This window comes from Molothrus ater, chromosome 5, assembly GCF_012460135.2.
Source record: "Molothrus ater isolate BHLD 08-10-18 breed brown headed cowbird chromosome 5, BPBGC_Mater_1.1, whole genome shotgun sequence".
In the NCBI taxonomy this organism is placed as follows: Eukaryota; Metazoa; Chordata; class Aves; order Passeriformes; family Icteridae; genus Molothrus; species Molothrus ater.
The window spans coordinates 22,484,635-22,510,378 of NC_050482.2; the positions used below are offsets into that span (position 1 = coordinate 22,484,635).

Consider the following 25,744-nt stretch of genomic DNA (forward strand, 5'->3'; position numbering starts at 1 on the left):
TTAATTTTGTTTCCTTTTATCATCAAAATATCTCATCCAACAACTGTTCACTTTTTTGTTGTCAAAAGTCTTTCTGAACAAGGTCTTTCCATCAAGGTTTGGGTCCCTTTTTCTGTTGAGCTCCTTTTCCCGATGGCTTTGGGAGTGGCAGTGGGAATCCTTCATTCAACTAGGCAGAAAAGAGACTGGCTAGAGACTAAAGTGTTTGTTCTTAAGAAAAACAAAATGCTTTCTGAGCTTCCTGGGAGGCTGGAGTAATGGCACAAAAAAAGGAAAGGCAAAAGAAAGCGAAAGGAAGCATCCCACTGGAAGAAAGAAAAGCTTTCTTCCTTGGTCAAGTAGTGTGCAAGAAGCAAGTTCTTAAATCTACTAGAATCAGATTAAAAAAACAAAAGCAAAAACAAAAAATGGGGATTGGAGGGTGGAAAGGGTAGGAAAAAATTAAAGGCGGAGGGGGTGCAAGTACCAAAACAGAGTTTGTAATTTCAAATCACTAAACTTTCAAATCACTAAACTTTCCTAAACTAGGAAATCTTGTATCAGAAGTTTGAGTGTTGAAGCAGACAGTGGTGTCTGATTGCTTTCTCACCTCTCCTTTCCTGATACATATACTATGACTTAGGCTAACATTTTTGCACATTCCTAAGACAAAGTTCAAAACATGACTTAGCATTCCAGGCCCAGGGGAGGAAGCAAAATATGGAAGCTGGATGAAAGCCTGAGATGTTTCCAGGAAGGTTCCTGGATAAATGGTGCCAAGCATTTGGAGGGTAAGACACTGGTGAGGTGAAAGAGGAATGTGTCAGAGGTTCAGGGAACATAGGAGCATTGCAGCAGAAGTAAGTGACACAGGAATGGGAAGACTTCTGGACAAGTCCTTGAATGAAAATGTAGGAAGGGACTTTAGCGAAATGGGGGATAGAGATAGAGTTTTTGCACTTCATACAATATTGATTTAGTCTTTGGCATTTTCCTGATCAAGGGCTTTTAAATATCTGATATTTTTTTGCATAGGGAAAAGCTTTCATTTGTTTGTCCTTCCTGCTAATCCTGTGTTTCCAACAAGGCCAACTCCATGGATTTTCCACTCAGACTTACTTTAATTTTAATTCCTTTCAGTTTATCTTAAATAGAAGTTCCTAGGGGAAAAAAAAAGATGCAAAAGGAATAAATGATAAATGTGGTGGCATCATGATGACCCCCAATGACCTGGGGGGTACTTTCAGATTTACCAAGACTTCCCAGCTTTCAGAAGAGTGTATGAACTCATCATTGCTGAGATTAAAATCCTCATTTAAGTGGATGATATCTATCTAACTTGAAAAATATACCTAACTTGAAAATAAAGCTGTAACTTCTAAACCTCTGAGTACTTTCAAAAACACTACAAATGACATTTGTGTCCCTCATTATTTTTAACATTCAACAAAGGCAATCAGTATAACTACTCATATTTTGCAAAAAGGGAAACTAATTATGAAACTTAAATCAGGGCCTTTTTTTTCAGCTTTTGCTGTTTGCATTTTTAAGAAATAATTAATTTCTTTTTTAAAATGTCCTAAAGTTCCATGGTCTACTTGTAGTGCTATCATAAACTTGAAGCAATATAATAGCGTTGACCTTTAATAAAAACTAGGCATTTTAGCACTTAAATTTTAACATGCTCATGTTTTGTCTTATATTAGCTAATTATTATTTTCTGATTTTAGCTTATGCTGCATTTAGTGTACAGTGTCTTTAGTGAGAAGTGTCCTTACTGTTTCTGGTAGGGCAAGTAAAGCTGAAGGAAGTAGAAACATCCTGTTGTTGTCTGAGCTACTAAATTCCTGATCAATAGTGCGATAAAGGCTTCCCCAGGAACATAAAATGCAGTTCCTAGAAAAGCTGTTCCCCTGCCATACTCAGTGGAGAAAGCATTATGACAATGCCCATTTATCAGGAGCAGTCAAGGTATAGAAACTCAACGGGGTCTTGTGGCTTAGGCGTTAGGGATACCAGCCCTAGAAGGACTAAGCCATTGTGTATTGCTATGTATTGAGCCTCCTTCCAGGTGGCAAACAGCTGCACCTTTTTATAAATCTTCAAAAATAAATTTGAAGTGCTTGCTTTCAGCCAATAAGTGTTATATTTAATTGAACCATTCTGTGAATGCTATAGCTCAGGCACCCAGAAAGGTGGTGAATATTTATTATATTTGGTTTGTGTTTCCACCGGTCAGCAGAATAATGAAATTCCTTAACTACTTCTCTTTAACTTGCCTGAAGAAAGCACGGTATGTTGCTAAATCGCTTTTCACTGGCCCTGCCGAGAAACAACTTTAATCCTTGTTAGAAAATTGCAGAGTCTGGGCCTGACAAAGAGCTCATGCCTGGCGCATTGTGAGCGCTGGGAGCGGGGCGAGGGGAGCCCTTTACAGCTGCGTGCCTCCAGCCCGTCTGAGCTGGACTATTTAGGCCAGGAGGTTTGTCAATTCCTCCTGACAATGGAACGAGTTTTTCAGTGCCTGTAGCTGCGCCGAGCCCCGTTGGGGATCAATGCTGGCCATTCAAGCTGCACCCTCTTTCATTGCTTTGGTTTGTTAATTTAAGACTAAAGGTCTGCTGAGGGGGTTTAGGGTGTTTAAGAAAGCTGATGAACTGTTTAAAAAATCTGATGAACTGAGAGCGTTTATAGCCCTGGTGTGGCAACTATTGGCACTGAGGGAGCTGTGTCCTTGTTGACCCTCTTGTTATTAAAAATGCACAAGTGCTGCGCTTCTCAATATTTCAACACTCTTTCATTGTCAATACCACCTTCTGAGCCCTTCAGCTTGTTGCTTGCTCTAAAGATCTTCTTAGATTGGGTTTGAAAACTTCACCTTAAACACTAGATTAGACTGATGTTCTGTTTTCCGTGCTCCTGTTGATTTGTTGAACCTTCCCAGGGCTGGAAAGCAAGTAGCAGCTTGATGGGGAGACGGGCTGCTAATATGATTTACCAGTGTACAGTCATGCACAATAAGTGTGAATAAATACAAGGGTCTCACAGAGTCAACCCCAGCCTTTCCTTTTCTCTTATTTTTTACTTTGAAAGAGGTATCTCAGGAAAATGAAGTGAGTAATGCATGCCCTTACAGGAGCTGGATGGGCTGTGAATAAGGAGAGAGGAGGAAATAGCGAGGCAAACATTTTTGTTAAAGTGGTTGGCTGCTGTTATCTGCTGATTTGGAAAAAATGTATAATAAACACTTACTGCTTTACTCTTGCATAGACAACAGCAAAGAATGTGGCAGTAGTACCAAATGAGATCTGCAAGAGATGCATTGTCTTTTCACTGCTATTGTTACTAATGGGAAAGTTACTTTTTCTTAAAACTGGTTAAAAGCGATTGTTGTTGTTGTTGTTGTTGTTGCTGCTGCTGTTTTAACTGGCTAATCTCAGGACAATTATCCAAACACTGAAGTTTTGAGGGTTTGCAATAGGTTCCCATCAGTCTCAAGAGATCCATCCCTGCCTCTCTAACATGCTCATGGTTGTCAAAATGCATGGCCTTGAATTCTCTGAGAGGAATTTGCAGTGCTGTGCTTTTTAACAGACTCAGAAAGAAGTTATAGGGAAATCTTTATTTTCTTGTTATGGAGTCCAGCAGATTTAAGTTTATGCAGCTTCAGCCTATACTAAGTCTTCAAAACTAGTGGATACAAGACCAATCATTAACAAGAATCCTACCTACAAGTACCTCTGGGAGAATTCTACAAATATACTGGATGTGATTTTTATTAAAAATACTGTTAAAAAAATAAAAATACTTTTTTTCCTAATAAAACAGCAGTCATTTTTTTCCTGACAAGGGATGTTGACAGAAGAGCAAGTATTGTAGTATTATTTCACAATCACCAAATTAAACATTTGTACTGAAAGTTTAATGCATCAAAGCTAGTCAGGACAACATATTATATTGCTTTCATTCATAAAGTTGAGTAGTGAATTAACTTCCTCCGATGTCCTAGCTTTGTTTTCAGTGCATGTAAGAATATCAGGTATGTAGAGTCAAAGTTTTATTGCATCCATCTTAAATAAGTTTCTTGGTTGGGCTTTAAAACATTTTGCCAGAAAACTGGAGCAGTCTATTGTCAGTAATCTGTCACTGTTCAGTATTGTTGTATGGGAAAATCAGTCTCAGAATTTTCAATCCTGTCTGTAGGTTGCCTGTCTGAGCAAGTTTGAGCCGTTCTGCATTCTACTTGATACAAACAAAATACATAAGAGATTCATTACTGGAGAATATCAGTTTTCAAAAAGCTCCCCTACCAAAATAGGTCTCTTTTTCAGGATTGTGTTTACAATTAAAAATAGTAGGGTCTGAATGATAATATAATTTCTTGTCTAATCTTACTGCATTTGGGTAGAATGTTTCATGTAGGAATTTTTATGTTTATTTAAATCAGTAGAGTTCCCCAATTAATAAGCACAATTGCATTTAGTTTTCTAGACATCTGTATAGATACAACACCTGTCATATAATTTACCACTTAGCAACAAATCTGTCACATTAAAAATATTTTGCAGGTACTTACAAAGGAAACCAATACCAGCATGCATGTTAGGGATGAAATAATGTAAATAGGATAAGAATGTCATTTAGTGATCTAAAACCAGTATTTTATGGATATCTAATCAGTCTCACAATTTAGTGAATAAATCAAACTACTTTTATGAAATTTGTAGCTGTCTGCCTTTTCTGTGGTGCATTTTTTCCCATCTGTAAAATAGTAAATTAATAGGAGAAACTCTAAAAAGTAAAAGTAATTTCTTTTTAGTGATTTATAATTAAAATAGAATTTAACACATACAAAAAATAAACAGAAGAACTATTATATCAATATCTAATTTCAAACTTCTCTTAAAACTGATAGTTATAATGTGATGAGACTGTTCCCTGTAAGGAAAAGGCATTTGTAGTTATTTACTATATATATTCTGAGCTTTTTACAGGGAGCTACATTTTGATGGAAGAATTCTATTTCTTTCTTTTGTTACATCCAGTAGCAAGTAATTTGTCTTAATATTTTCAGTATATATTTTATTTTATTTTTTGTGTGGAGGTGGATAATGAGACATGTTAGATACTTCCTTTGAATTACTCTCACAAAATATACCTTGCCTAACATGCTGCATTTTTAAATATGCATGATTTCCTCTCTTTGCATATCTCTGTATTTTGCAAAGACACAGGAAATTATCTTAGAAAAGAATTTAAGCCTCTTTCCTGTGGGAAAGGAGACTAGAAACACAGCTATGACACAAACTCTTTTAATCTCTCACTGTTAAAATGAAAAAAAAAATCCCTTCTTTTTTACAGTTTGACTAAATGACATCTGGTTGTGATTTTACAGTAGGGGGAAAAAATGCTACAACTATATTTAGTAAAATCTCTTCTAATCCAGTTAATGTGAAAGAACTATTACAGTAGCTATTTCGAACTGAGCATTTTTTTACAGTAACACAGACTCCAAGAGCAGAGGGCTTATTCTTAACCCATCCATTTGTGAAGTGTTGAGTGAAAACATACCCATGTCTAAGACATAAAAAGGAAGTAAGGTAGGCTGTAATTATAATTAGTAATTAATGTAAATCAACACCTTAATATGGTTATTTTGAGAAGGGTGGAGTGGTGTTTTGATCATATTTAAAAACAGTTTCCAGGGATTTTTGATATTTTTTATTTAATGATAAAATAGTAATAAAATAAATTAATAAAAAGTAATAAAGAAGTAATAAAAAAAAGAAAATTAAAAGTTTATTATTCTCTGGTACTGTTTTCTTGTCTGGACTGAAAAATCTAGTTATTGTAAATTCTCTCTCAAGATAGCCTACCTGCTTCTATCCTGACTGTTTCAGCTGTCAATTCTCTCCTGTAATTGTGTCTTTAATATCCATTCTCACTGACAGATAACAAAGTGCATAACGCTATTTTGCTTGAATATGTTGTAACTGAAAGATAAAATGGCAGGTGCTAATTCATGTAAAGAATGGTTTAGGTCAAGTTATTTGATTTCCAACTGACCCATGCAATTCTCATAACAGGAAATTATATCATTGTTGACTTCAAGTGCTGATCTGTGATCATTTCAAAGTGTTTCATTACCTCTCATTACCAAATCTGTTAAATGAATACTGCAGTGTTATTTGGTGGTGTTTGTTGTTGGTTTTTTTATCCTTCTTTTCAGCAATGGTATAGCAACTCCATGAAAGTCATAAGCATGTGGTTGGCTGACAGATTAGATGTTCAGCTTCACATCTACCAACTGAAGACTCTCATCAAGATAGTGAAGGTAAATAAAATATGTTTGCATTAGACTGCATAGTACAGAGAGAAAAGTAATAAAGTAAGAACATGGATGATCAACCCAAAACTTAAAAAATTTGTGGGTTTAGGTTGGGATTTTTTCCCCCACAGTTGTAGCAAATTCCAGGAGTAAAATCACTTACTGAAACCCTTAATGTTAATTATATGTGCAAGTGGATTTGTTATATATTCTAGATGGAGACAATTAAGATAGTTCCAAGGAATTTTGCAGCTAGCTGTACAGCACTGCTGTATGATTATTCTTACTAAATTATTATTTGTCTTGTTACTGATTTTTTGTTGTACCTGAATAATTTTAATAGTGCTCCTTCTCCATTTTCCCCCTTCTCCTTAAAATAGGAACTATTTTGGTTTTTGTGCACATGTAATTACTGGGCTTAATTGAAAACAGTTTTCAGTGTATTAAATAACATTTTCTAATCTTTCATACTCAGGGATAAGTATGAATAGAAATACCAATCCCTTCTCTTCAGTCCTCAGTCATTTACATTGGCCAATGTCAAAAGCTTCCAAGCAGAGTGTAACATGCCTTGCAATAGGCAATTATGGGTTAACCTACCATAAAAGAAAGTTTGCTCCTAACTCCCTTTCAGATCTTAGTTGATACCCTTAGGGAAGAGACAGAAAACCATTTCAGATTTTTTTTCCTTTTAATTCTGTCTTGTTTAACTTTGGACATTCTTGTTATCTGCACAAATGTGGAAAAAGAAACACCTGTTGTCAGTGGTGACCTTGATTTTTTAAAAAAATTTTCTCATAAAGTTCATGCAAGACTATAAAGTCAGAAGCATTTTAATTCCTGGTCACCAGAATTGCAACTGCAGCTTTCAGGATTCACTAGCAAAAAGGAATAGAACTGAGAGAAATGCAAGAAAACAGTCATAATAATGATGGCTCCCTGGAACACCCAAGCTTAGCTTTGCTGGTTTTGACCTTAACTGATTTCTCTGGGAGCAGGATTTGGCTCTTAACTTGATTGTGTACCCAAATGGCAAAAGCAGTTTGCTGTTCCTTGTTAAAATGAATGGCTCCTGGGAAAAGTATAAAGCTATTCTCAAATGAATCATAAAATGGTTTGGGTTGGAAGGGTCCTTAAATATTATCTAGTTCCAACCCCTCTGCCATGGGCAGGGACATCTCTCACTAGACCAGGCTGCTCAAAGCTCTACCCAGCCTGGCCTTGAAGACTTCCACAGATGGGGCATCTGCAACTTGTCTGGGCAACCTGTTCCAGTGCCTCACCACCCTCACAGTAAAGACTTTTACAAATGTCTAATCTAAACATACATTCAGTTTGAATCCATTCCCTCTTGTTCTATCACTCCATGCCCTTGTAAAAAATCCCTTTCCAAGGTAGCTCTCATCCTGTGAGAAAGAAGATAGGTGTTAGAGGTTCTAAAACCTGTGCCCCATGAGATCTGAGAATGGGCAGGCTAAATTGTACAAGAGAAATATCACCAGGCAGATTAAAGGAAACTCTTACAAAGCTGAATTTCAGGTGAATGAGCAGCACTGCCAGACTACCTTCCCTCTGCCACCTGGCACACTGATTTAGCCTTGTTCAAAAGGGGGAGGCTCCTGCTGGAGGTGGGAACACTGCTGCTGGCAGTGGCCTTTCTGTGCCATACATATACCTGGTTTGCTCTGCATGTAAATTCCAACTGTGTTATTCCATGGCATCTTCTGTGGATATTAAAGATTGAAGAAGATGATGTCGATCATATTGGTTCTGGAAAACAGAACATTTTGGTGGGTGAAGATAGAACTGGTAAAACAGGAACTCAGGAGATGGGAGTCTGCTGGGAAATACAAAACAATGGGTCAAGAAGAGTATCATAAGAAACTTTTCCTGCTGCAGCCCAGCTGCAGAGAGATGTGGGGAAGCACATTTCCTCCAAAATAGAGTGAATGACGGCATTTTTGTGTTTGCTTTAGGAAAAAAAAAAATAAACAAATGAAACCAAGGGAAAAAAAAACCACAAAAAACCCCATAGGAAGCTATATTGCTCCTGTCACCTCTTAAAAATATTAAAAAAAAAAAAAAGAAAGAAAGAAAGAAAGAAAGAAAGAAAGAAAGAAAGAAAGAAAGAAAAAATACCAATAAAAACCCAAATAAGTAGGAGGTCATTTTTGAAGGACACAGGATGAGTAAGAGAAATATAATTCTTTCAGATTTGGATGCAACAAGAGTAGTGGCCTTATAAAGAAAGCCTAGAAGAAGAAACATTGTTCCCTTTATTCTCTTTAAAGGCTTATGATGGCATAAAGGTTTCATTAGATGTCTGAGACACGTGCAGAGGGATGTGACTAAAGAAGGGTCAAGGACCAAGAAAGTTAGGGAGAAATGAAAAATTAAGCTTGGAAGTGAACATTATTATCCTGCAAAACTATGTCAAGAGAAGAGCAATGTCTGAACCCCAGAGTGTGGGTCTGAGAATGGGAAGAATACAATGTAAAAGTGAAGGAAATTGCTGTAGGACCTGTTCACAGCATCAAAGCAAATTGAATGCACAGTGTTATAAAAAGGGAATGCAATGGTGGCACTTGAAAAAGACCAGGCAGGGTACTCACAGGAGTGTGTGAGCAAAACATAAGCTGCATCCATTGACTCTGACGTTGACCTGTGAAAGTCAAATAAATCTGTCACAGGGATTCAAACAAGGTTTAAATAATCATCATAGGAGCAGAAAAAAAATTTCCCAACTGAAATGTTACCCATTTTAAGACTGGTCTTTTGCAGTTCTCTGAAGTTTTGAGTGAAATCTTTTCTTTCTCTAAGGTTGTATGTGGTCTCCTCCTCAGGCAAAGGAATGGACCTGATAGCCCTTAATTATCTTCCATTTTCTTTTCCCCATATTCTCTTCCAAAACATTGAGAATTTGTAGTGACAGCATACACAAAATAAGAAACTGCCTAGATCAGCTTGTCTTTTTTAAGGCTTTAAGAGTAACATCAGGAAAGATTATTTCAAATGTGTTACAATTTAAGAATAAAGTACATAGGTGATTTTTCCATGTGCTTACTTGAACAAAGCATTGATGAGTAAAACAATTCCACTCCAATGGAAAAACAAAGAAGAAAGGATGAATACCAGGGAAACAAAATCTTCTGAAATTAAAAAAAAAGAGTAGATGCGAATCAAGATGTAGAGACTTAGGATGTAAATTAACTAGGTAGTCACCTCAGAAATTCTGACACTGTATAGCATAGATCATAATCTGCATTCATTATTAGAGTATATATATTATAATGTAATATATAATCATTATTTTCCCACATTTGGCATATAAATGTATAGAGAAATACAAATAAAATTGCACTATGGGGAAGAAGTTAGGCATTTACATTTTCTGTGAAATGACAGAACTGAACTACCTGTAGCCAGATTCACATTTCAATAGGTATTTAGAAAAATTCTCATCTGGTGTCTTATTGAATAAATGAAAGAAATGGAAGTTACTGAGAAATCAGCAGTTGTGGTATGCTGCAGCACAAAATACAATCTCTTAAAGGAATGACCATCAGATTAAAATCTCTAGAGTTTGTAGAAATCTCAGAAACAAAACTAAGACCGCAAAATTGTTATCAAGGCAGGTCTTTAACCTGCAGGAGGAATAAACCTGTGCCCCTGGCATGCTAGAAATGGCCAGTGTTTAATGAAAGAGTACTGAGAGTTGCTGGAGTCCAATTGAGGATGTTTTACTTTTGCCACAGAAAACCTACCGAGACTTCAGGCTGCAAGGCGTGATGGAGGGGACGCTGAACAGCAAAACCTACGACACCGTGCACAGCCGGCTGACTGTGGAGGAAGCCACGGTCTCAGTCACGGATGCAGGAGGACTTCAGGGCATTACAATGAAAGACAGTGATGAGGAGGAGGGATGATTTTATTTCACAAAGCATTCAGAGCTGGGGGGTGATGGTCTGAGGGTGGGGTTTATCTTTGCCTTGGGGTTTTTTGGCAACTTGTCCTTGTAATTGCTTTTATAGTTTTGCCTTATGATATCGGTGCAGAAATGTAATTTGCTCCATTAAAAAAAGAAAGTAAGATTATCAGAGGAAAAGTGCCAAGGACTTTTTGAGACTAATGGTTGTAGCATATTTTTATGTATAGCTTTGCTTAGGGCTGCAAGAACACTGGCATGGAGTTTGAGTTCCACTTGTGATTACATTTCTTTCCCTTATGTTTGCTACTGTTCATTCTTGTATCTCCATCTGATATTGATGTCCTGTGCAGAAACAAGGTGTGTGTCTTACTTAAAACATAACTATACAGGAAATCATCCTTGGAATGAGTCAACGCCCTAGGTAAAAAAAAAAAAAAATGTATTTTCAGGATTACAATTTGTTCACCTTTTTTGTGCTTAATTTTACATTATTATGTGATGTGCATTAAAAATTTTAATCTTGGTTCTTTGTATATTGAGGTTGGTATATAAGCAGAAGAACTTCAAGGACAGTCAAACACATACAAACTGCTTAGGAGTGTCGTGCCTATTCATTTTGCAAGTTTAAAGATATCTCATCCTGTTGGATGTCAGTAAGCTTGCCATCTACGTTTGTATTTCTGTGAAAATTTTCAGGCAATAAGAACACATTTTGTTGTGGCCATTTATGTATCTACCCAAGTTTGTATAGAATTCTACAATTAAAAAATGTTTTCAGTATTTCAAACAATTTGAACCATTGTATGATTCCTCATGAGAATGAGGGTTTTGAATTATTTCATTTACATAGTGATTTATAGCAAATACGTTTCTTTTATAGAGCAGATATATATAGCAAACAAGTACCCAAGGACACAATGCCTTGATAAAGGAAAAAAGCAAACAAAAATCTCTCAGTAGCAGATGAACAGACAGGGCCCACTGCCTGCTTTTTAATGCCCTCAGGATGAACTAGAAAGAACTCAAATTTTCATCAGTCAAAACTCACAAAGCTTATAAAAACACAGCAGCCTTTTTTTGATGTTGTTTCTTTTGCGGGAGCGTGACTAATTCCTGAGTTTAGGTACACAAAACCAGAAAGAACACAGATGACACCCAGAGAAGTAATAATAGGTTACCAAGGTCCTTGTTGAGCCATAGCATTATACCTGAGGGACTTTACTGAGGAACTGTTGGGGATTTACAAGGTTGATGTGAGGTTTCTGTGCAAGAACAGTCTGTAGGATTTCAGGGCTCTATTGCAAGCATGCAGGGCTCCAGGAACTGAGAATGAGAGCTGCAGGAAAAGTGGCTTTCAGCACACTTGGAAGCTCAGCCAAGCAGGGAAGGAAAGTTACACTTCTCCTAGGTGTCTACAGAGAAAGCCTAAGTGGCAACTTCTTTCTGTGGCAAACCAGCCTAATCATCCCATGAGCTGAGGTGAATTCAGCTACAAGGAAGAACTGGGAGCTGGTAAGGTAGACCATTCTCCTCAGCTTTTCATCATCATCTCTGCTGGGCTGAAGGAGGCACAGGGAGCCTAAGCATTATTTTTCCATATTGCCAAGCTGCTAGATGGCTGATTCAGGTTTTGATAGCAGTAAAATAATTGTGTATTCCTTTCCTGTCATTTGTCTTAGTTGTGCTGGTGTGTGGAAGCTGAAAATGCTTGAAGGGCCTTTTGGGGCTCTGGCTGAGACCCAGCCTTGGTAAGGGATAACCTGCCTGGGCAGGAGCTGCAGCCTCAGCCCCAGCCTGGTGCAGCCTCAGCCCCAGCAGGGTGCAGAGGAAGCCAGGCTGTCCAATGTAACACCCATCTCCTAAACCCAATGCAGCAGAGAGATCAGTGTCAGGCACAGAGGGAGTTTTGTCCCTGCAAAGGTCTCCCTGCTTCCCCTCTCCCCATCCTGACATTTAGACCCTGCAGAGGTACCTGTGGAGAAGCCAGGTGTAAAGAGGTAAAGGCAGGTATCACTTCAGTGGTTCTGCAGTGCTTGCCAAAGCCTCCTACTGCAGAGTTGTGCCTGGTCTGTGCAGGGAAGAAGGCATTAGATTTTTGAAGTTCCAAGGTAACACAAGAGTAGGAAGCAATATCCAAATTGAACACTATCCTTAGCAAGCCACTAACAGAGTATAGAGCTGGAGTGGGACCTAGAAACACCAGGACAGAAGTGCCTGTCACCAGCACAACCCAGGAGGTAAGTGATGGGTCTGTCTCCTCAACAGAGAGTGACCTAGCACTAGCCTCCCTGCCCAGCCCTGCTATCCAAAAGACCTGGGGAAACAGTGATTTGCACTTACCTCCCCTTGGGGCTTTTCCTCTGTCCCACGCTGCCCCCATGCCAAGAAGGATTTCCTGATGAGGCAAACAACTCTCCCTATCAATTTGGATGATTACAGAGTAGGTTGTATTAATTTCACCTGTGAGGTCCTCAAGAGACTGTAGGCCATCATGGTCCTGATGGGCCTCACCTAGGACCCCCAGCCACAGTCTCTGTCCAGGGACTCAATCTCTGCTCTGTTCAGGGCTGCTAGCCTCTGCCCCAGTGATGGAAGAGGAGTGCTGGATTCTCACCTCAGCTACAGCCCCACATGTGCTTGTTTATGGGCCCTGTTTGTCTAGAACCTGATCCAGAGATTTACTTCAGAGCTTTCTGACCATCACAAATATGTTAATGATCTGGTCTCTGAGTTGCCACCACCTCTTCTCCTGCGCTGCTCCCTGGCTGGGTGTGGTGGGACTGGCCCTGACTGGTGGGGCCTTGTCCAGGCAGCCAGGGGAGTCCCCCCCAGCTCCCTATGCCTTAGGGAGCAGTTAATCTTGTCTACATCCTGACATAATTAAAAAAAAAAATAAGGAAAAACCCACCTGAACAAGACAAGACTATAACTTTTTGTGGCTTGAAGTGAGCCCAAGTTACTCAAATTTCAAAAAGTATTATACCCAGACACCCCATATGTCAAGCACTTTGCTATGCAATTTCTTCTGCTTGCAGTACTTGCAAGATGCATTTGTCAGAAAGATAGTGATGAGTAAGGAAATGCTAAACAAACAAAAAACCCAAAGCAAAGATGATGAGAATTAAAAAAAAAAATACACAGATTATGTAACCATGAAGTTTCAAGATGTTTGGGAAAGAAATTAACTCAGTCACGAAGTATAGGATTGTTAAAGACACAGCACAGCAGACATCAATGGATGACAGGTACAGAAAAGACAGTGCTTCAGATGTCCTTTAATTCCTTCCAAATGCAAATATTTTTTTTCGTATCTAGATTTGTGAACTCGTGAACCAACACGATGCTTGAGAGTATCAGTGAGTACAGCGTGACAGCTCCAGCGTTAGGCACCGCCGCCTCCAGCAGCCAGGGCAGTGCCCGGTGAGGGAGGGCGCAGGGGCCGTCTCTACATCACAACTTCGGCAGTGTTTAAGCGAGGCTGTGTGCCCGTCCCGAGCGGGCAGCATCACCGCTCGCTGTGAGCCTAAGAGCGAGGCAGGCAGCGGCCCGCCCGCCGCCCTCTCCCGGGGCTCTGGGGGCTCCGCGGGGACCTCCACTCTTCCTACGCGGGCGCGGAGTGCAGGGAGCCCTTCGGAAAGGGGCAGGAGCGGTCTCGTTTAATGCATTTCCCCTGAGACTTAGTGGTATAAACGGGGCTCTAGCAGCCGAATCAGAAGTCACGACCAGGTGCGCGCCGCCGCTGCGAGCGATGCTCGGGGCCGGGACCGGGAAGCGATGCTCGCCGCTCTCCCGCCGCCGGGCAAAGGGTGCTGGAGCCAAGAGCTCGCTGCCCTCGGCTGTCGCTTACCCCAGACAAGGAGGCGATAGGCAAGGCAGCGGCTGGGGGAGCATCGCGGCGGCAGGGCGACGTCGGGGCACTGAGCCTCCCACCTCCAGATGAGCACAGCCGCCGGCTCGGGCCGCGCCCTTTGAGGCCCGCACCGGCGGGTCCGGCCGCCGAGACCGGCGCTCGTAGAGCGGCCCCTCCCTTTAAACCCGACCCGGAGCGGAGAGCAGCCCCCGGCGCAGGAACCGGCGCAGCTTTGGAGGAGCAGCCAGAGTGAGAGGGCGAGTGGCTCCCGGGCACCGCTGCTCATCCAGCGGAGCGGCCTCCCTCCCTCCTTGGCCCTGCGGACATGGCACCCACAACAACGCTTCCTGGGCTCCCGGGGGATCTTGGGTCAGGTGCCGGTGTTTCCAGGTTTTGGGAAACTCCTCCTGAGACCCACCAGACCCCCGGTGCAGAGGGCGGGCGGGGCACCAGCGTCAACTTCGGCGTGGGCAGCAAGTGCGGCTCCACGAGGGACGTGGCGATGAGCGCGGGGGTTCGGGGAGCGAGTGTGAGGCTGTGAGGCGGGTTCCTGCACAGAGAATGCCCCTCAGGCACTTACCGAGGGGGGTTGAGTCAGATGTTTGACTGTCAGCATGGGAGCCGCACGGCAGCGGCGGGGCAGTCAGGGAGCGGGGCGGGGAGCGGGGCTTCCTCTCTGCGAAAGGGACGGAATCCGGGACGCCTCTGGGACCCGCAGAGACACCACGGCCGGCCTCCCTCCGGCATGGCCGGACTTCGCTTTGACAGAGACTGGGGGGAAAATGCACCTAAACAAACAAAAAAAATCAATCGCACACACACAAAAAGTTTGTTTTCGGCCTTAGCAGGTGTATTGTCGTGTCGCGCCCACCTCTTCCTCCTTCCCCCTCACTTCCGAGGGTGGCTCAGTTGTCCCCTGTGTCTGTTCCCGGGCAGGGGCGCCGAGCTCCGTCCGCTGCGACAGAGCACGACTGCTACTTTCGTTCTTATTTTCACGTTTCTCACTTGGCTTCTCCCCCTCTCTCAGCAGCGGCACATCGAAACGTGTCCCGCCATAAACGAGCGGGGTTTTGTCCCGCTCCGTGACCGGCGGACACCTTCCTGTCGCCATGGCGAGCCCGGCGTATCCTGGTGCCGGGAATAGAGCACACGGGCGCCCACACAGCGACCGGCTCTTCGCTTTGCTCCAGGTTACCTCCCAATACACCGACAGAAAATGGAAACAAAAAATAAGTTAATTGCTCCTGATCCTATTCAGGAATCTTAAAAATAAATAGCTTCCCCCAGCCAAAGAGCGCAAGGCGTTCATTTAGCAGTAACGGGACTAAACATTTGTTGAACTGGGAAAGGAACAAATGAGAAAGTGTCATTCATGGCTCCAGCTGCCGCTGGCCTCTCCCAGCCACTTCCACCAAGGGCCCTTTGGAGTTGATGACACCGCCGGGTCCCCTCACAGGCGGACTGATTAGATTAGACGTGATAGCTGCAGTCCACGTTCGGAGCTGGCACACTTAGTCAAATCGCTCGCATGAATTACGGGAGGGCCGGAAGCGCTGCTTTAGAGGGTCACTTGTAATTTCGTTTATATGTGATTAAAGGCTTTATACATGAAAAGGCTTAATTTGCACCAGTTTGGTTTTCCATTTAGGGGCGTCTGTACGAAATGTACTGTACTGCCAAACTTTGTTTTACCTCCGGGAGCACTTGTATTTTGCGGGTCAGCGTTGAATGTTTTTCTTTTGTGATGGATTCGGTTACAAATAGCAATACTTTATTATTTTGCTTGCGGTGGAACTGCTATAGAAGCACGCCAACATGCCGTCACTGTATGGGAAAATTACACATAGTCTCGGAAGGTACATACTACACACGCACGCACATATTTATATTACTTTCTTCCACTGGAAAAATTATCAGTGGAGAAAACGCCGAAGTGCTACAACTTAAAAGCTGGGAAAGGCCAAGCGCCTTTGCCCACGCTCCAGAAACCTGAGGCTGCTGCGAGGTGTACTCGGGCTCTGGGCCGACCTCCGCCGAGCAGAACGGGAGCCGGGGCTGGGGCCGGGGCCGGGTGGGCCAGGGAGCCGCGTCCACCACCCCAGCAGCCGGGCGGGGGGCGGTAGCAGCAGATTCCCACCATAAAGGATGGGGTCGGGATCTCCCCCAGCGCCGGGTGATGATAAACTGTGAGGGCGGCCGGTCCGCTTCCCCCCGCTGTAACTCTCCCGTTCATATTTTTTACTTCCCTTCAAAATACAGTAAAGGACAAGTTCTGAGTAGGAATGAACAGAGGCATCCCTCTAGCACCGCGGCAGCCAGGGGCGAGTTCCGAACTGTTACAAGCCAGGGACAACGCGTTCCGCGTTCCGGGGTCTGCGGGCGGGCGGCGCTGCGGCTGGGGGAGAACGGCGTCCCTCGTGTCGGGGTAAATCACCTCTTCAAAAATCCGGCGGCTCTGGAGGGACCGTCTTGGACTGATGCGTAGCGAGAGCAAACCCAAGCTTTAGCAGCGGATCCCGACAGTGTCACAATTAATGACGACTATTACAACATTAATAACAATTATCAGGGTCTGTCCAGCCGCCGTCGAGTCCGCTGATGTCGTGGCCAGAAGGATGTTTTGTAACCTCCCTGGTTCCCTCCACGCTCGGGCTGCCCAGAGGCGTTCCGGAACCAGGAGGGATGTTGCCGTCCCCGTCCGTACCCGCTCGTGGGGAGCCGGCTCCGGGCGCACGGAAGGAGCAGCTCCCTCGGGCAGGAGGGTTACGGTAAAATACTCCCAGGAAAATATTAATACAAGCAACAGAAGGTTAGCGGAGTTATTATCCTTTTCAATTCATTTTTTACTTAAAAACGCAATGGAATTATTCATTTTATTAAGGAGGAAGAAATTAAAGATTAGGCTCTAAGGCGGTATTTTACCTCCCTCTAATCGCCTCTGGGATCGGATTGAAGTAATCCTGACGACGAGATGAATTCGCCGGTGACTCGGATTTTGAGTGCATGTAGAGATACGTTATGATAATAATGCAAGTGAGCAATATCAAGAACATACCTTAGGAACGAATGAAACACAAAGCCGATTACGGGGAAAAAGAGAACAGCAGCTTTCCCGGGCAGAGCACGAAATCAACTCGAGGCAAAACTTTTGCCCTTAATTTCTGCTATGGTTTGTAACTGCGGGAGACCGGCGGGCAGGCTCCTTCCCCCGCCAGCCCCTTCTACTGGGACTCGGTACGTGCTGCCCGCCTGGAGGGAGCCCGGGCCCGCCGTGCTCCCCCAATAGAAACCGGCCGAGAGGTTCCTTATTGCCCCTTTCAGAGGCTGTAAATCTCTCTGCCTCGGGAAAAACGCCAGCACGAGTGCAGGATATTTGCGGTTCGGCAGATATGTAAAACTTAAAAAAAAGATGCGGTCCGAGAGCAAGGCAAAGCTCAGGACAGGACTAAAAGGATACATCGAGGTTGATTTTAGTGACTTTATCTATATTGCCGGCAACAGCAACACCTAGCAAGGCTCCATCTCTGAGACAGAAGACGATGACGTCCCCCCGCCCCCCCAAAATTTTGCTTTTAGATCGCTAAGGAAAATTTGGCACTTACATAAATTATCGTGAGAAGTACCGAAAGAAAGGGAGATACATTCGTAAGGAAGTACTGAATAATAAAGCTATCGCTCCTTCAAAAGCGTATCTCAATATTGAGTAGACCAGTATAATTGCAATGGCAGGGCTGTAATTGCTGCTTTGGGATATTTACCCTGCTCAAATGACACTACATATTTTACTTTCAAACACTTGTCAAAAAGTCAATCCCAAAAAGACCAGTTAAGAACAAGCTGTTAACATATTAAGTATATGAGATTTGAACCCTCTAAAACCCACTCAACAATAATTCCCTTCTTCAGCACCAATCAAGAGGAAATTTGCCTAGATTGAATTAAATGTAAATTGCTCTGAAGGAGGAAAATCTCCTCTGGCGGACACAAAGTACGAGAGAGAGACACCGACAGTGCGGAGAAGGGGGCAGCCCGAGGCAGCTGCCCCTCACGGCTCTGGGGGGGTCCGCCTGCGTCCCCCCGCCAGTCCACGATCCTTCCTTCCTCCAGGTAAAAGGCGGGCGGCTGCAGCAACCCGATCCAGGACAGCAATTACGGTATTAGCGCCCCGACCCATCTGCCGTGGGGAATTGCGGGGGAGAAGAACGTGAGCGGTCAGCGGCCCCCCGGCCAGGGGAAAGCAGGGAGCAGGGCCGGAGAGGCATCGCGGATCCCGTCCTTCCTCCGCCTCACGCTTGCCCGCACGGCTGTGTCCATCCCGAGGCCAGCCCCGGCTCCTGTCGCCCGCCTGAGCTCCGGGGCACGGGAGGGACGGGCCGGACACGGAGGTCGCAGAGAGAGGTGCCCGGGCCACTGCCCGTCGTTCGGCGTCTGTCCTGGGGACCGCAGGACATTCTCTTCCTCCGTACCCCGCATGGAGTTCCCGGCTGCGGAGGTACCGTCGTGGAACAGCCGCTGCCTTGCTCTCCTCAAAAGCAGTTGCGGTGGCTGAGGCCGCAACAGACAGGTCACAGCTCCGGGGCCAAGGATGCCTCCCTCCATCCCTCCTTCCGTCTCCCCATCTCTCTCTCCCTTTCTCCCTGGGCCCCAGCCCTTCCTCCCTGCTCTCACTTCTCGCAAGACGGCTGTCCCGGGCCGGCGGCGGCGGGGGCAGACACTGCCATGTGCCTGTTCCTGGGCTGGTACCCGAGCGGTGGGGGTCGGGCCTCCCTGCCTCGCTGGAGGCTTCTCTCCATCAGCAAACCCGAGACCTCCTGCCTCTCTCCCCCTGTCCCTGAGAAGGGCAGTGCTGGGCCTCTGATATGGATATTGCTGCATGGGTCCCTCCGCGGAGGGACGCGGCCTGGCCGCTCGCTGCCGGGGGCGGCAGGGACGGAGGGACCCTCGGTGTCTCCTGGCTATTATTTCGGTAGCGGCCTCTCAGCCACCAGTCGAGTGAACCCCAGGCCGGCGGGAGGAACGGGACCTTGTCCTGACCCGAACTGTCGGATGGTGGGGTGGGCGGGAACACAGAGAGCCCCGTACCCGCTGCTGCCCCTCTCATCTCCCCAGCCACCCCGCTTCGCTGACAGGACGAACACCCGCTGGCGCTGCCCGCCCCGAAGAGGGCCGTCAAGCTTCTATTAAATACGTGGGGATTGCATCTGTTTAGGTGCTTATGTATCTACAAACAGTGTGTGAGCTGTATATTTCTTCGTGTATCTGTGCCAGCCCTGAGTTTTCGGTATTTGTGTTGTGAGTGTATTCTGTAAGGACACAGAAGCTATATTTAGTGCATATGCAGGCTACATATGTATATATATACACAAAAATACAGAAATATATCAAGAATGCTTCGGATTTATAAGGCACTCCTTCCTACCTCCTTTTTCTTCTCTTCCCCCGCCCAAGTTTTGAATTATCCTTTTGCTCCCAAACACTCGTTCCATTTGGCCTGGGATGTTCTTGCATCCCCACGCGCTGGTCTCGCCGTCTGCTTGTTGCAAGTCCCCCGTTTATTTGTCTACCGTGTTTTCCAAAAGCTCACCGCCACCTGACCTTGTTCTTTAAAGCAGTGAGCAGTCCCAGGAGCAGTCCCAGGAGCAGAGCAGCCATCTCCCTCCCTCCCTCAGACACACACACGCACGCACGCACAAAGAGAGCTCGGGCTGGAAAGTGGCAAGGAAACAAACAGCTTCCCCTCCAGCCGCTTCTTCTGCAGCACCTTGTTTGACAAACACCCTGGCGCTTGCCCTTGAATTGGGTTTCACATCCCTATTTAGCACTTGGACAATGATTTTAGATGATGTCATTTAAAGCCAAACAAGAAAATTGATCTCGGATTTGCTTGGCCTCTAAAGCCTGGTTAAGCAGATTGCAAATAATAATAATAAAAAGAGAGAGAGAGAGGGAGGGAGGTAGAGGGGAGAGAGGCGAGAAGGAGGGAGGGCCACCTCCTTCCCTGGGCGGGGGAGGCGCGGGCGCCAATGAAAAGTAGCCCCTTGCTGGGGGGGAAAAACTTTTCCTGTTGACTGTTGGAAGCGAATTGAGCAATTATCTAGTTTACCTTCTCCTCCTGGAAGTTAACGATTGGCGAGATCTTGGCTGCGTTATTGACACAACACTTTCTATTGATAGAAATAAGTAGCGATTGTCCCGAGTCATTGGTGCGCCAAAGTAAACTGTGATGGGCTGGCATGAGTCCACTGGACTGAGAAGGCTGGTTCCGCCGGTGGAGGCTGTGGTGATGGTGGCGGCGGCAATGCTGGTCTCCCTCCTCGCAGATCAGTAACAAGAAAAGGGGCAGAGAAAGTGAAAGAGAGAGAGAGGGGAGAGAGGAAAAAAAAAAAGAAAAAAAAAAAAAGAGGCGTCTACCAGAGCGGCTCAAACCGGGAGAACAAATGCAGTTCAGCCATGGACAATAGTGGCAACCACACGGCGACCAAAATCCTAGCGACTCCTCCGTCCAGAGAAAGCCTGTCTGCCAGGAGCAACATGATCAGCACGCCCAAGCCACTCGCCTTCTCCATTGAGCGCATCATGGCGCGGACTCCAGAGCCCCGCTCCATCCCCGTCCCGCAGCTCCTCCATGGCTCCGTGGCCAAAGGCGACCCCAAGCATCCGCTGCACCTCAACTCCTCCATCCCCTGCATGATCCCCTTTGTCCCGGTGGCGTACGATACCCTGCCCAAAGCAGCGGTGGCTGGAGCGGAACCCAGGAAGGCTCACTTAGATTCCTCTTCCTCGCCCTCCTTTAGCTGCGGCGATCTCTTGAACTGTGCCCTGAGCTTGAAAGGAGATTTCCCTCGCGATGCCCTGCCCTTGCAGCAGTACAAACTGGTAAGACCCCGAGTGGTCAATCACTCCTCCTTCCACGCCATGGGAGCCCTGTGCTATTTCAACCGAGGCGACAGCCCCTGTCACCCGTCCTCCAGTGTCAACATCCACCCGGTGGCTTCTTATTTCCTCAGCTCTCCCTTGCACCCGCAGCCCAAGGCTTACCTGGCGGAGCGGAACAAGCTGGTGCTACCGACCGTGGACAAGTACCCGGCGGGGGTGGCCTTCAAGGACTTATCGCAGGCTCAGTTGCAGCACTACATGAAAGAAAGTGCTCAGATCCTCTCGGAAAAAATCGCCTATAAGACGTCGGAGTTCAGCCGCAGCTCCCCGAGCAGCAAGCCCAAAGTTTTCACGTGTGAAGTTTGTGGAAAGGCAAGTAGCACCGTAGCCCGCCTCCCTTCCCCAGCCTCCTGTCCCTGTCCGTCTTCCCGCCGGCTGTCTGTCGCTTGCTTGCTTGATTTTTCAACGACGGCTCCCCCTTGGCACTCTCGCCTTCTAATCGCAATTTCATTTTATTTTATTGTCTCCTTTCTCTTTCAAGGTATTTAATGCACATTATAACTTAACGCGCCATATGCCGGTGCACACGGGAGCCAGACCCTTTGTTTGCAAAGTTTGCGGGAAGGGCTTCAGACAGGCGAGCACGCTCTGCCGGCACAAGATCATCCACACCCAGGTGAGCCCATCCTCTGTCCCTTCCTCCCTGCCCAAGAGTTTCCACTCACGTTTTTCGGGGAGCTCGGAGTTTGTCCGGCCGCTCCGAAACAGCGGCGCGGCCGGGGGGCGGCCAGTCCGCAGCCGCGGGGACATTTCGTTTGTCCCGAGCGCGGTAGGCACGGCGGGGTGCCCCGCACCGGCACCTGCGAGCCGTCAGTTGAACACACAGAACTCCACAATTCAGCTCATAAAATCCCGCTAAACAAAACACAGACCCCTCAGGACAGCCAACAAGCCGTGACTTGGTGTTTGTTTCCTTCCAGGAAAAGCCACACAAGTGCAACCAGTGCGGCAAAGCTTTTAACCGGAGCTCGACCCTGAACACGCACACGCGAATACACGCCGGCTATAAACCATTTGTCTGTGAATTTTGTGGCAAAGGATTTCACCAGAAAGGTACCAATCTCCAGCACCCTCTCTCTTCCCCGGGTTCCCCCTCCCCAAGCTAGGTCAAGTGTCAGGACAATTTGCGATAGGGAGGGTGGTGGGGAATTAATTTTGTGTTCAAGTTTTATTATTAGATATTTCGGTTAATTTTAAGTTTGGCTAGCCCCGACACATGTCCTGCCCAGCGAAGCGGGGCAGAGGTCTCTGTCCGGGGCAACAGCGGGGCAGTCGTTCTGCTGGAAGTGCCTGTTCCCCCTCCACCGCAAACATGCAGCTTCCAGCGCGGTTCGGCAAACGAATTCTCCTCTTATTTCCCCGTTCAAATAAAAGAATTTAGCTACTTTTTCTTCCCGGGTTGCTGTGAAGTCTAAACCCTGGGGTTTTATTTCCGCAATTGCCGTGATTTTGGTTTATTCGATCCTTTCTTTGTCGTCTGTTAAGTGTAACAGCCGCGGGGAGGATGGAGAGAAGGCGGGAGGTCTGCGGCCGTTTCATCCTAAAGCCGAACTCTGGTGATGGGACAGAGTTCGGGTGGTTTTTTTTTATTTCTTTTTGTCTTTTCATTGTCCGTCTTTGAAATCCAGGTCCATTTGCCTTTCTTTTCTCATTCCCAGGCAATTACAAAAACCACAAGCTGACTCACAGCGGGGAGAAGCAGTTCAAGTGCAATATCTGCAACAAGGCTTTTCATCAGGTGTACAATCTGACCTTCCACATGCATACCCACAACGACAAGAAGCCCTTCACCTGCCCCACCTGCGGCAAAGGCTTCTGCAGGAACTTTGACCTCAAGAAGCACGTCCGTAAGCTGCATGACAGCGCCCTGGGACTGCCCCGGGCCCCCGCCGAGCTGGGGGGGCCGGACCCGCCGCCCCCGCCCGGGGCGCTGCTGCCGGGCCCGCCGCCGCTGCAGCCGTGAGGGGCGGCCGCCGGCCCCGCCGTGCGAGCCCCAGCGCCTCTTTGCATGCACCTGTTAAGCGGTTTTGTGTATTATGCTCTATATCACCACTAACGTTAATGGGACTGATTGTTTCCTATTTTTATTTATTTTTTTTTTACTTTTTCCTTTGTTCTTTACAGACTACTTTTTTTGTTGTCCTTGCATCTCAGGTGGAGAGATGGTTAAAAAAACAAAACAAAACAAAACAAAAAACAAAAAGCGCCAAGCCAATTTCTGCTGTATTTATTTGGGAAACTGTATTACTCGAGCCGGGAATGCTGCACCACTTTAATTATTTCGATGTATATATATATATTCCCCTTGTGTTGATCCTGCCCTGCCTCCGCTGTCTGCTGGTTATCCCACCCTTCTTGGTTCCTTCCTCTCCCTCTCCCCCTGAATATCGTATCTATATGGACAGAACTGTTCTCTATGTACGGATTTGAATTTCGCATTGATTCTTGCACGTGGAGAGAAAAAAAAAAAAAAAAGAATTCGTTGACCTGATGGAAATAAACCTTTGCCAAGGAGTGACTGCGGCGGCGGGGGCTGCGGCGCGGACGGGCGGGCGGGGAGCGCGGCGTTGGCGCTGCCGTACGGCAAAGCTCTCCTCGCCCTTGCCAAAACACTGAAGCAACCGCTAAAGATTTTAATTAAGAGGGGTAATTAGTTCGAATTGATCAAAGCAGGGTTGTTATGTTATTAGCTGCTCAGCAGCCTCTGCCAAGCCGAGCCTTGAAAGCGAAGCCCGCCCGTCGGTGGGGGCCTGAGGAGCGGCGGGGGCGGGGGGGGTTTCTGGGATTATACCGCTCCCCGGGTAACCGGACCGGGCACGGAAGATGGATGCTACCCCCCGAGCAGGGCAGGCAGGCCCGCTGAGCTCCCTCTGCCCTCTCAGGGCTGTGCCCACAGCCCCGCTTCAGGCTCGGGGGTTCTTTTCGGACAGGGGCCGGGCCGTGCTCCACTCCGGGGTCGGGCCCGAGGACGGCCAGGCGGGGCGGTCCAGGGAGAAGCGGAGAGTGTCCCACGGCCGCTGGGGATTTGCCCGGCTCGGGGAACCTGTCAGGAGCGCCTGCGGGCTCTGCCCCAGGGTGAGCCCTGCGAGAACGGGTGATGTGACATGCCAGGTCTCGCCCAGATCTTGTACACCTGGAGCTCTCCCAGGGTTTCGGCTTTTGGCGAGGGGCGAGGCGCCGTGGTGACAATCGTAGCTAACGCGTTACACCCGAGAGAGGGATATCGCCTTAGGGGCGGCGACCCTCCTGGGACGCTCCCCCGGGAGTGCCCGCATCCAGCAGGTGTGGTCCTCGGGCTGGGGCCGGCGGCTCTGCCAGCACCGTGCGCCTTTGAGAGCGGCTGAGAGGGGAAGAGCACCCCTCTCCTTTCACACGTGTCAGATTACCGCGGTAATCTCCCGAGCAGGCGGCTCTGCGTGTAAAAAGCAAAGCAACAGGTCAGAGCCACAGCCACAGCGCGGGCAGACCTGCGGCACCCCGGCAGGGCTCAGCCCCTCGAGGCGCCGCTTTTCCCCCGCTCCAGGGGAGAAGTGGCCCATGATTTGGGTGCAGGGTCCTCGGTACAGCCGCTAACAAGCTATGACTGCAGCGGCGTGGGCCTCCCTCTGCGCGTCTCCTCTTCGGAGACTTTGGGGAAACCTTGGGGAAAACTTCGGAGAAACTGGGGAAACCCCAATTTTCCCAGGGGACTGCGGCAGCAGGGGCAGGAAGAAGGGGAGTTGAGACAGCCTTGAAGTGACCCCGGGTAAACTAGAAGTCGGGATGAAGCAGGGCGGGGAGGAGACGCTCCTGCAGATAGAGCAAGTGCCCTTTGAGGATCTGGCCCTATGACAGTTCTCTTCAGCTCGGCTCGGACCCCGGGACTAGAAGAGTGTCATTCTGGCTTCCACACAGATAAATTTCTCCTAGATCAGGTGGCTGCAGTGTGTTGCTAGTTCAAAGGAAAACTTTTGTGACACGTAATGAGAGGCAAGGAGTCCAAAAGATCCCACTGATTTGATGCTGGTGTGCCATTCCTCTGAGGCTCTGCTTGAAGGAAATATTTCAAAGCAGAAGCCCAGCTTGCTTTCTTATCTAGCAGAAGTCCAACTTGTCTTTCTTATTGCTGAGCAAGTGCGATAGTCCAAGGTACTGAAACTATACTTGGCCTTGCTAAATATCATAATTTTACTAATATTTAAACCGGTACAAAACTATTCAAGCACCATAGAAATATTGGATCAGTCCTAAAAGTATTTTATATCATGACAAAGGGATATGAATGTAAATATATAGTGAAACAAAAGGAAAATATAATTTATGCACCTTGTGATAAGCACATAACATCAGCTTCAAATCAAACACATACATGAGGCCTGAAGATACTACTGGAGATTATGAGCATTGGTTACCCAGATGTCTTTGCTCAATTTTGTTTCTTCAAATTATTTTCCAGATGCCAGAAGAAATGAGGGCTCAGTCCTCCCCATGCAGAAGCTGTAATTTTTCCCTTTTTTATCAGTAGAGGAGAGAGAATTTCCAGTGTTGCTTTACCACGAACCATTTGCATGTTTATAAAAAATAATTGGATTTTGAAGACAATCTTCAGTCGCTGCATAATCTGGATTCTTCTATGTCTTCCTGGTGAAGAACAATATTTTGCTAAGGAACACGCATTGCATGCAGGGGTGACCATGTTTTGATGTGGAGTGGAAATGAGGCACTCTAGCTTTATTTCAAGGTG

At 46.3% G+C, this 25,744-nt stretch overlaps 2 protein-coding genes across 3 annotated transcripts in view; both read left to right on the forward strand.

Annotated features, from left to right (window-relative positions):
- The window catches only part of CADPS2 (calcium dependent secretion activator 2), a 284,523-nt gene extending 273,498 nt beyond the window's left edge, over nucleotides 1–11,025 (forward strand). For both annotated transcript variants that reach the window (XM_054514815.1, XM_054514814.1), the window contains 2 exons: nucleotides 6,209–6,313; nucleotides 10,063–11,025. In XM_054514815.1, coding sequence (XP_054370790.1) covers nucleotides 6,209–6,313; nucleotides 10,063–10,233 — 276 coding nt within the window. In that variant the 3' untranslated portion in view covers nucleotides 10,234–11,025. The remainder of the gene's footprint in view (nucleotides 1–6,208; nucleotides 6,314–10,062) is intronic.
- A 9,153-nt stretch (nucleotides 11,026–20,178) lies between these two features.
- Nucleotides 20,179–23,340, forward strand: FEZF1 (FEZ family zinc finger 1). The gene is made up of 4 exons (XM_036401016.1): nucleotides 20,179–21,333; nucleotides 21,503–21,637; nucleotides 21,942–22,074; nucleotides 22,680–23,340. The coding sequence occupies exons 1-4, from the start codon at nucleotides 20,536–20,538 to the stop codon at nucleotides 22,982–22,984; spliced, it is 1,371 nt and encodes a 456-aa protein (XP_036256909.1). The 5' UTR covers nucleotides 20,179–20,535; the 3' UTR covers nucleotides 22,985–23,340.
- The last annotated feature ends 2,404 nt before the right edge of the window (nucleotides 23,341–25,744 follow it).

What these genes read in the sequence shown, in the direction of transcription:
- FEZF1 (XM_036401016.1), top strand. Translation starts at nt 20,536, where the DNA reads ATGGACAATAGTGGCAACCACACGGCGACCAAAATCCTAGCGACTCCT. An exon ending in ACAAGATCATCCACACCCAG is followed by an intron (nt 21,638 to 21,941) that starts GTGAGCCCATCC and finishes GTTTCCTTCCAG; the next exon opens with GAAAAGCCACACAAGTGCAA. An exon ending in CAAAGGATTTCACCAGAAAG is followed by an intron (nt 22,075 to 22,679) that starts GTACCAATCTCC and finishes TCTCATTCCCAG; the next exon opens with GCAATTACAAAAACCACAAG.